The following is an 11,177-nucleotide window of genomic DNA, read 5'->3' as shown; positions in this document are numbered from 1 at the left end:
GCATTGCGAATTCTAGGATTCGATTGCCATTGCTTGATTCCCCAAACAATACAAATAGGGCGTTAAATTTGCATAGACGTTACACGGTACTATCATAACAATGCTGGTGATGCCGCATAACAAGGCATTGCTAATTTTGCAATCAATGAAGTTAATAGAATTGTTGAATAAGAAATCACCTCTCCTTCCGCTCTGTAGACAAGCAATGTCAACGACCAACTTCAGGCCAAAGAATTTATCCATAGCATTTGCAACTATTGCGGTACTTTTGCGGGCATGCTATGATGTGCGATGCCTGTTTGTTCTACCATGATAACCAGGTAGTAACAGGTGCAGAAGCCTTGACGACGGCCATGGATGAAGTTAATCCGATTGTTCAAGAGGTATCTCAAGTAGAGGAGTACATTAAACAGATAAATAAAGCTATCCAAGACTCCAAATTATATTCGAAGAACTTGTTGATTCAGTAAACAATAGATTACTTAAAGTGCATTAGAAGTCGTGCGAATAAAGTGCAAATAAAGGGCGGAGACTTCTTAGTCAGGTGGATGTAGGCAAAAATACAGATTCTTGATAATTTTAAAGACAAATACAACAACAAAACGTTCATAATTCTCTGTTATTATTGATTACATTCATTTGGTATATATTTAATAAATGATTTGCTGAATAAGATTTCGGAAGAAAGGGGATGATAAGTTCATGGTTGAGAAAGAAGTGGTTTACGGAACTTCAGCCATAAAATCATATTGTTTAAAGGAATTTTAATACATTGTCCTCATATTTCGTATTTTTCTCTTCCTAACTGTTATGTCGCACGCTTATATTGTAAGTAGTAGGATGAATAAATAAGTATACTGCAGGAAACGAATGTATAAGTTGACCATTTATTCCATGTCTTCCTTGGTGAGTACCTATATAGCAACTGCCATATCTTATATTATATAATAACATAAATAAGACAGACTCAGCAGGAGTCCGGAAGGGTCACAAACTGACCATATTGGTATGTAGGTCACAGGCATATGACATGTGATAGTATACAATGATCAATAATGGTCGGTTGGATAATAACTAATATATCACTTTGGTAATAATGGATGGTCGATTAGATAATAACTAATATATCACATTTTCCACCTGGTTTTAAAACGGAAAGTAATAACAAGTATGACAGAGAAATATGTATTTGTAAAACATATAATCCCTCGCTCACGCAGGTGATTGTCTAACCCGGGAAGGTCTCTCAGGAAAAACAGACTGAGGAGCATGTGGCTGGTTAAAGGGTAGACCTAGTCTAGCATGACTTTGTACACCATGTAACAGATCAGACACTTCATCATCAGTAATACTAGGTACAGTCCCTGAAAAAGGTGACATACGATCCACATTCCATGTCCTACCATCAGAAGTCACATAAGCATGGGCGGCGATCCTGGGGGGGGGGGGGGAGGGGGTATATCCCCATGAAAATGGGTAGAGGGGATGAAATACACCATATCCCCCCACCAAATGCCAGGGATAAGAATATTTTCATGCCTACATTTATGCATCATCGTTAATGTACGGCTCTTTTTTAGCTTCGTTTCTCGCCTACCATAAACGCAGTGCGATCTTTTCAAATAAAGCGTCTTTATAAAGCAAGAATAGTTGACTGTAGGCTTCATTGGCCCTATAACAACAAAATGTATTATTGCGCCCACGGTATTGATATAGTACATATGTGCACCCTCATAGTATTCATATAGGCCCTATAGTAGGCCTACACACGTACATGTTCTCTCGAACAGCTGAGAATCTCATGTTACCAGGGTAATGCTTAATACACGTTTCACCTGGATGCCCTAGCAATCGGTACCTAGGAATGTAACTATGTGTAATTGTGTATTGCATGTGTATAGGTCTATAATAGCCTGCATGATGCCATTTTCTTCATCGAATAATATAAAAGAGCTCTCGAACATTCTAACGTAGCGCCTGAAACAAGATTGGCAGGGGCAATTTTCCCAAAATAACACCCAAAATTTAAAAAAAAAAGTATTTTGGATCCTGATTATGAGATATTTCTGACATGATAACCCTATTTTAAAGTTGGGTATATGCTGCTTGGAAACCTCGGGAAGTGCCGTTTCCGGCCATCTAGAGGGTTTGTTAATCCCAAAATTTTCTTGTACGCTTCGCGCCAACTCATGGTGGCGCTACGCTTAGATAGTCAACAAGGTCATATCACCCCACTCGGAAGTACGGATCGCCGCCTATGCACATAAGTACTAGGACCGACAACCTTAGTTATTTCATTTGGGGGTGTATATTTACTATGGCCTTATCTGATCGATGACAGGTGATATTATACAATGAGTAATAATGGTCGATTAGATAATAACTAATATATCGCACTAACCATGTGAAAATTGTCCATCGACTTTTTCTTCTTGCATAAATCTGGTTTTCAAATTCACCAGTTTGTTTAAACGCATCCATCTGGTAGTTGACGTAGTGCAGGCGAATAGGCAAAACGAGTGACTTGAAGTTAGCACTCCCATTTCCGCAGCAAATGCACTCTAGTGTGATCACGCATATGAATGCCTATTATATATTACGTAAACATCGCGAACATATAAAGCCTACCATACCCAGTTGGTAAAGGTACATAGCGTTGCACATTATATACACTCACACTCAAACCACAGTTCATAAACTGTTCGCTGAAATAGTGGTTCACGGATCAACTTTACAGTAAAAGGAAAAGTATTTGGAACACCGAAACATGTAACTTTGCGGAATCGATGCCGGAGCAGAATATGTGGTACCGAGAAGCTGACGATTCGCAGAACTGTCCGATTGTAAACGTTAGAGTAGCCTATATGCGAACATTCTTTGCGTTGGAACTGGATGTATAAACAACGAAGTGTCTGCTGTTCAAACTTATCTGGTGTCACACTTAACTCAGGAATTCACCGATGCACTATATATGACGGCTTAACAGTTATTTCAAAACATATGAAATGTATAAGAAATTTCACCCAAAATTAGGGAAGAAATGAATCTGTATTCAATCGTGATTTTTGTTGTAATTATTGCAGGAACTTTATAGAGCGTGGGTTATGTCGCAATCTGCATTAACGAAGGTGACGTCACTTTCTCTTCTGTTCAAAGTATATTTGAATTATCCATCCTAAACGCTTACAAACACGTTTCTATGTCAAACGAAACATTAGCGTTCGCATATTTTGAAAGCATGTTTGGAAAACGTGTTATTGTGTTTTAAGATAACTTCTGAGGGCTACAAGTCATTTTTTTTTGTATAAATAGGTGTTTCTTCTACCTCTTTGTTGACTTCTGAATTATTTTCGAAAAAATAGCGGGTTCGGCTAAAGGTAGAGATTATATAGATCTGTGCATTCGAAGTGAATATTCTGGATTCGTTGACGGCAATGCAAAGTTATGTGACTTCTAAGTAGGGGATGTATTTCAGTTGCTTCAACCGCGGTCACCAATATTTGGATTTGATCACTAAATTATTTTGATTCACCATGAATACCAAAAAGTATTCAAAATGAAGTTTCAAGTGAAAAATCCTGAAAAAAAATTGTGGTTTGACGATATTGCGATATTGTGGGATGAAACCCAAACAGGATATTACGCTTTACCGAATAATAAACTAAATATTAAGCGTTTCGATTTCACAAATTCTGACACATTAAAGGAAGTATAGGAATTTGAACTGAGGAAAATACTTGGTTGTTTAGCTTCGAGACAATTCCACGCCAAAAGATTGGGTGGTATGGCAAAAGGTGCGATTTTTAAAGAACACATTACACGAACTATTAGTAAACCAGTAAAAGAAAAACGAAGGAGCGCGATAACACCTATTTGCTATGGATTTCCGAGATTGTGATTAGAAATGGTTTGCCACGTGGGTATGTGAAGAGCACCTCCAATTATTGTAATAGTGAATTGAATTTGGGAAAATTTACTTTTTTTTTAGTTTAACATCCTCTAGTTTCTGTGATATCGACACAACTGGTTCAAATAACCGTGTGTAGTTGTCGCTGTCTTACGTTTATAAAAGTTGCAAAGAGGATAAATAAGCTGATTGGCTAATAGTATTAATGTCAGCGCAAATATGGTGTGGTGTTCTTTTTAATGTTGATAAGTGTTAATGTTGATAAGTAAGGATGTATGGAGTTTTTATGAGAATCTCAATACGTCTTTGCTGATGAACTACGGTAAACAAACTTCCGAAGCAGATTCAATGTTTCTTTTTATAAATGCAAATTGGCAAGGTGGGTTTCATGGAGAAATGCTGTCGCAATTAAAAGAAAGAAATATATTTTCTGTGAAAACTATGGCGCGAACGATTTACCGTAAAATCATCGCTACCGCCTATATTAGCATGCTCATTACCAAAAAAATGTATATATATATTTATATATACTCGTATCGTCCACTTTCTTACCCAATACCACTGAGGAAACGTCTAAAAACACCTGTTTATTAATGAAATGGAATTTTGCAAGCTTCATCGGTAATACCAAAAGAAAGATACGATTCAAGATACCTTACACTAACTAGCTACGAAAGTGAAAGTAATTTCTAGGCCTAACGGTCTTACACAAGACAGAGAGTTTTGATTAGCGCATGATCCGTGAGCAGGGATTGCAAATGTTGAGTGATATTTGTTTAAACTACAGGACACGTTAAAAAAAAACATGGCGAAGTTTTTTTCAGCTCAAAATGTTTAACGACAGATAGCTCAACAAAAATCATGAATATAAATATAAAATTTGCATTGAACTGCGTCATTTTAACTGAGCTTTCATTGCAGTAAGCTGGAAAGGTCGAAGCTTTAATTTGGCAAAAACACATTGAGACTTGAAATACACATTTATAAATGTAGTTCGTAGGTGAAAGTTGTTGGTGCTCAACATAACAATCTCTTAATATATCTGTTAAGGAGCTCTAAAATGGTACATTCATAAATAGTGCATGTAAACATACATTTTTAATCCACAAGTCTTTAGCTTATCGTAACAAGACCGATGCAATATTAGCAGGTAATCTGGGGGTCATTATCGCCATGGAAAGAAGATACGGAGTACGTTTCTGAATTTGGTCTAGGTAGAATGTATGTCCCATTTTTTGTGCTCGGCATATGTTAACCCAATCTAGCGATAGCATTTGTTTGCTGCAATGGAAATTTCCCAATTCTGTGAAATACAAAAATAGTAACAGCAAGGGTACATAGTAGTCTGTGGTGCTTTCCAATCCAAATATATTAGCCATTACAAGAAAACAAAATGCAGTGTTAATTATACATTATAACAGTTTCAGTAGTAAGACAATTGATCAGTTGTTAACCTCTGACATACGGTTGGATAATAAAGTTGTAGCTTGGAATTTTCAAATCATAATTTACATTCAGAAGTCTATTACTCTGTGATTTATATGTCAATTGCATTGCATACCTTTTAACTCGTACCATCCAAGTGTTTTGTTTTTAATTACAATATCTATAAAACATATAATCTACTCTAAGACAACCAATGTCGAAGAAATAGTAACGGGTATTAACACCATCGCACTCACAAAATATAGAATAATAATAATTTATATTCCTTCTGTGTTCACACTGCTATGGTATAGTTAGTATTAAGTGTCCTTTCATTTTTGGGAAACGAGTTTATGTACCGAGTGTATGTCTGTTACATCACATGACTGTGTAGACACAATATGAATATTGATTATTATTATATTTTGTTATGTCACCCGGTGGCACGTACGCTATTTGCTAGCTAATTGGTTTCTTTAAATGAACCAATCGATATCATTTATCTGATCAGCATATTCTATATACATGTATCTTTATTTAATGATTTTCAAGTTACCTGTGAGAGAAATGTGGTAATGTGGTAAGGTATCTACGTACTAGATATTACACAATATTGTAATTTTATGAAGAATATTTCATTTTGAACCATACATCATATGCAGTTTGGGTTTGGGGGTTGAAGCTTGCATATACAAACATAAATACTATACTAAGTAAAGAGGCAATAGGAGTTCCATTGGTGGTGTACTGGGTCGTTTGAAATAAAGATTCATGAAATGAACGACAAAAACTTGATTAACTTTCTCTTTAACACAAAAACCCATCTTACTCTTTGCTTCTGAGAAAAGGAAGAAATATCCTTGTAGTGATCTAATCGGGACTTAAAATATGTGTAGTACCAGAACGAATAATATGTTGTCATCTATGATCATAACAATATTTCACAGTGCTATGGTGTTTTATTTAATGATACAGCTCAATTGGATCACACATATACAAGATGTTAAAATTGTATATGATACATACTTTAAATAAAATCCTCAAACGTGAAACAGTCAAAATAGCATAAAAAACGTTTTCGTTAAAATTACCAATACTTGTATTTATATGTGCGCAATGACCAAGTGACTTTAATTAAATATTTACAAATATTTACAAACTTATCCGAGCGTTACCATGGCGTAACATTAAAACAATATTACAGTATATTGGTACAACTCTGTTGTTAATTTCAGCGTTGGATTCTTCCTCCAAAAATAATATAGATAAAGAAATGAGATGTTCTCATTTTCCTTGTTTTTTTTTGGGGTGGAAAACAAATGATGTATTTATGTATTTAAAATGCTTCCATCTTATATATCGTAGAAACAAAAACATGTCTCACCAATCATCATTCTTCTCCATCAAAACTTTTTTCCTGAATGAGGTATCACCTCAATATACGAAAGTAGTTGCCATACTTTATATAAAAAAAATGATGTTTATAACTAAGACCGTTAACTACCATCATTAATCATTCTGTTCAGAGAAAATTAAATCATTTGTCTTTCCTAGCTTTACGCAAGCAGGACCACATTCTATTTTCAATCATCTTTAGTAACTTTTCGTCGAACGAAGCGAATAAAAACCAGCAACACTTCACCTGCAAAGTAAAAAGAAAGATTTTGTTAACGTAGTACATGCGATTACGATTGCTATGAATCATAAAATTCATTGTTTAATTAAGGATTTTTAAGTTTCGTTATATGTTCATATATGTATCATAATTCAAGGTGAATGTTGTTTGGCCAAAATAAAATAAAAGATAAAGACATTAATATACATTTCAGTTGATAAGTATGTTCAAAATCATTGCTATGAGGAATTGCTCGGACATGTTATCATCCATCTACCGGAATGTCAATGATGGTTGTTTTTGTAACCGGTGTGACGCAATCTACATATTATATTTCTGTTTGTAGGTAATAAATACATCACATGTGCGATGTATGGAAAACGAAATGTAACAGGTGCAATCAAAGGTAGTGTTGCATTACAATCACTTTGGATGTGTCTAACACGCACCCAATCGCAATGTTGCTACCTGATACCGCGATTGTCGTATACAAACTGAGCAGAAATATTCTCTATCTTGTATTACAGACGTTTACTAGTAAATTTATATTCGGAAAGGAACACCGTCATACTTTGTTATCCAAATGTTTAAAACAGGAAATATGTATACTCTAGCAGGAAAACACGTAGGACACCTTTAGGGCACCGCTGATGTAGGATTAAAACAGATACTGTGATGGTAGATAAACAAGAATAAGCATAAGCTCGTATACTTCACCCCCTCCCCCCCCCCCACACCACATTGATAACTGCTGATGATAAAAACAAAACATGTGAGAAGGTGTTGTTGTGAATAAATGAAATTGCTTTTTTCTATGTATTCGGGTTGTAACGTTTTTCAAGGATAAGAAAAATACAAAAATACGAATAATCAAAGCGTTTTAATTCGTAACGAATCAACGATATCATGCTTTATATAAAACATACCTGCTACAGCAAGAACGATGCCAACGTCGAGTAATATGAGCAATGTGGACAGGGTTGCTTGGTACTGAACGGCCACAGGAACTGCTGCTACCAAGATATTGAGGAATATCGCAATGAGCGAAAACAGCTACAAAAAAGAAGTAGATATAAACATTTAATCGTTCACCTAATTATACTTCTATATTTAATAACTAAAAAAAGAAAGATATGTCTTACTATTAAACCATTCACCAACGTATACTGATTCACTTCATTGCATGTAAGTATGGTTGCAGTGAGGTTGCAATATAAAATACTGAATATATCTCTTGCAATAGCTTAACAAATTTAGTTAACTTTTCGTATTTTCATAAAAGAGCTCAAGTTATAATCAAACTTGATTATTCAAGTGCATGATTTTTTTAGACGAGATAAATGTCTGACTGATGATTGTAGACATATACTGTAATAACCTCCGACTTTACCTGTAGATGCTGTTCAAATGGTATTTTCATTGGAGAAAACTTCACATGAAGAGACAAGAACAGAACCGAGGTACCGATGGTGAACAGTTTCGTCAAAGCGTCTTCCCAGCCAAGGAGTGTAATTAACATCGTCTGTCCGACCTTCCTTCCAAGCTCCAATATCTCCCAGAACCAGAATTGCTCTTTGTAGTTCTCGGTAAGAAAATTCAAGCAGGATGGAATAGTTCGACATGTCGCTTGATGACCACTCAATAGGGGGGTGATTTCGTTGGCACTCAAGCTGTTATTACAGCAGACATCATTTTTAATTTCTTTCATAACCTTCTTCTCTGTAAGTTTCTTGCAATACTTTCGCAGCAGGATTAGAAGGATCAAAGGGTATGCTATTACATATAGAACGGTTGCAATGTAAGCTTCAGTTTGGTAGTGAACAATGGATTTACAATTAATATCATAGTCAGCCCGGAGTAGTGAAATCGTAATTTTACCTTCGTGGTCAACCACAAATGTATCGCAGGCACCGGGATAAATTTCAAAAATAGCATCACAAGTTGGTTGGTATGTTATAAAGAGGATAAGAACTACGTAAGTAAGTAACTTGGATTTGATCTTATCTAATTTAACCATATTTTCTGCTTTAGCAGTTTTCTTGCAACATTGCAGGTAAACCTTGTAGATTAGATATATCCATGCCGTAACTACAATAATTCCTATCGGGAATATAACCGCAATATTGAATCGAATAATTGGATCAATTAACAGATGGCTATTGAGACACTGAGGTCGGATAATAATTTTTAACAAATTTAAAGACACAAAAGAAATCAACTTTCCAACGCATCGTAATGGCCCAGTCCAACTAACGACGTTCACGCTCTCGTAGAGATCTCCAACTACTTGATAAAATCCTAGGAAAATTTTCATTCGTGATGAAAATTTATCAACAAACAGTCGTTTGTCCTGTTGTGTCGGTTTCGTATTTTTCCATATGACTAAAATGATAATTAATAAACACGCCGACATTGTTATGATCATTTCAGAAATAATCCACCATTTCTGTTGACAGGGAGCGCAATATCTCAACACAGAGTAAAAAGTATTCTGACATTTACTGCAAAGCCATCCTCTGTAACCTTTCAAGCAATTCCCATTGATTCCGGTCGGTATGCAACTGTAGCTGTTTGCGCAGCTTTCGGGTCTCGGACACTTGAAGACACGGGGTATTATTAGATTATACCTAGTGGTCGATGGATTGTAACTGTCATTCAATGTAAGAAGATTTGTGACGAAGCTAGAGTAGAGTGAAACGTTCATACCAGTAAAAGACCAATTCCAATAGTAACCGGGTAACAGACTTTTAAAGTCATGAGTACAATTTAAGCCTTCCTGTAAGCACAACGTACACAATCCAAATCGATCGATGCGGGTATAATTCATTTTACAAAAGCAAGCTCTGTACCCAGCATGTCTAGAATGATTTGTTCCGTCTGGACACGTTGTGCAGTCCAAGGCAGATAACCCCCCTCCATCCTTGACAAGATTACCGTTGCTGCAAGTTTTACACTCCTGGCTTCCAATTTCGTCTTGATAAAAACCACCTGACAAAAACGAATTAAGAAATAACTCTAACACGTTTTCTCAGTCCGTCCGAATCATTTAACACTAGTTAACATTTGATCGATTGCGTCAAAAATATCTAACGTCAAATACTAACTTAAAGCGAAATCACGTTAAAATGCAAATGTTATCATAAAACCGTTCAACGTCTTCTGATATTTAAAATAAGACGATGAACTAAGACCATGCACTGAAGGAAATAGATAACCTAATCCCTACTTACCTCTTGGACATTGACGGCACATTCCATTTCCATCAGCAAAGAGGCCAGATGCACATGGACGACATTTTTCTTTATTACCAGACCTCTGACACATGAACCCTTGCTTTTGGAAAAACAATGTTAGCACATGGAGATTGGCCCAAAAAGTCACTACAGGAACAAATGCGTTACGAACGCAAAACCTGCATAAACAAAATAGGATAACATTAAGAACAGATAAGCGAGAACTAGTGATGTTAAGGAAGAAGATGAAAGAACTAACGAAAGGAAGACGGACTTACCCGGAAAAATTGTCGTTACTCCATGGGATCTGATTCAAATGTTCACAAGTCAAATATCTAAGTAGTAAAAAAATGCATTTTATACTTTGAATTTGACATTTTTGGGGAAAATTTGTGTAATTGTTTTTAGTGCAGTCAGTGTGATATGTTTTTGTTTAACTGATTAAAAAATCATCGGAAAGGAAATTGCTTAATTCAATATAATAATAATAATAATAATAATAATAATAATAATAATAATAATAATAATAATAATAATAATAATAATAATAATCATAATCATAATCATAATCATAATAATAATCATAATAATAATCATCATAATAATCATCATAATAATCATAATAATCATAATCATAATAATCATAATAATAATCATAATAATAATAATAATCATAATAATAATAATCATAATAATAATCATAATAATCATAATAATAATCATAATAATAATAATCATAATAATAATCATAATAATAATCATCATAATAATAATCATCATAATAATAATAATAATAATAATAATAATAATAATAATAATAATAATAATAATAATAATAATAATAATAATAATAATAATAATAATAATAATAATAATAATAATAATAATAATAATCATAATAATAATCATAATCATAATAATCATAATAATAATCATAATAATTATCATAATAATAATAATCATAATAATAATCATCATAATAATAATCATAATAATA

At 34.3% G+C, this 11,177-nt stretch overlaps 1 protein-coding gene across 1 annotated transcript in view; it reads right to left on the bottom strand.

Moving 5' to 3' along the window:
• Positions 1–5,251: 5,251 nt before the first annotated feature.
• Positions 5,252–11,177, bottom strand: part of LOC139982239 (uncharacterized) — an 81,986-nt gene continuing 76,060 nt past the window's right edge. The window contains exon 22 of the mRNA XM_071994888.1: positions 5,252–6,974. Within this exon, the coding sequence (XP_071850989.1) occupies positions 6,916–6,974 (59 nt within the window). The 3' untranslated portion in view covers positions 5,252–6,915. The remainder of the gene's footprint in view (positions 6,975–11,177) is intronic.

The sequence above is a fragment of the Apostichopus japonicus genome, chromosome 16, assembly GCF_037975245.1.
Source record: "Apostichopus japonicus isolate 1M-3 chromosome 16, ASM3797524v1, whole genome shotgun sequence".
NCBI classification, from domain to species: Eukaryota; Metazoa; Echinodermata; class Holothuroidea; order Aspidochirotida; family Stichopodidae; genus Apostichopus; species Apostichopus japonicus.
Note: the sequence above shows the minus strand (reverse complement) of the source record. Positions and strands in the feature narration are given on the sequence as shown.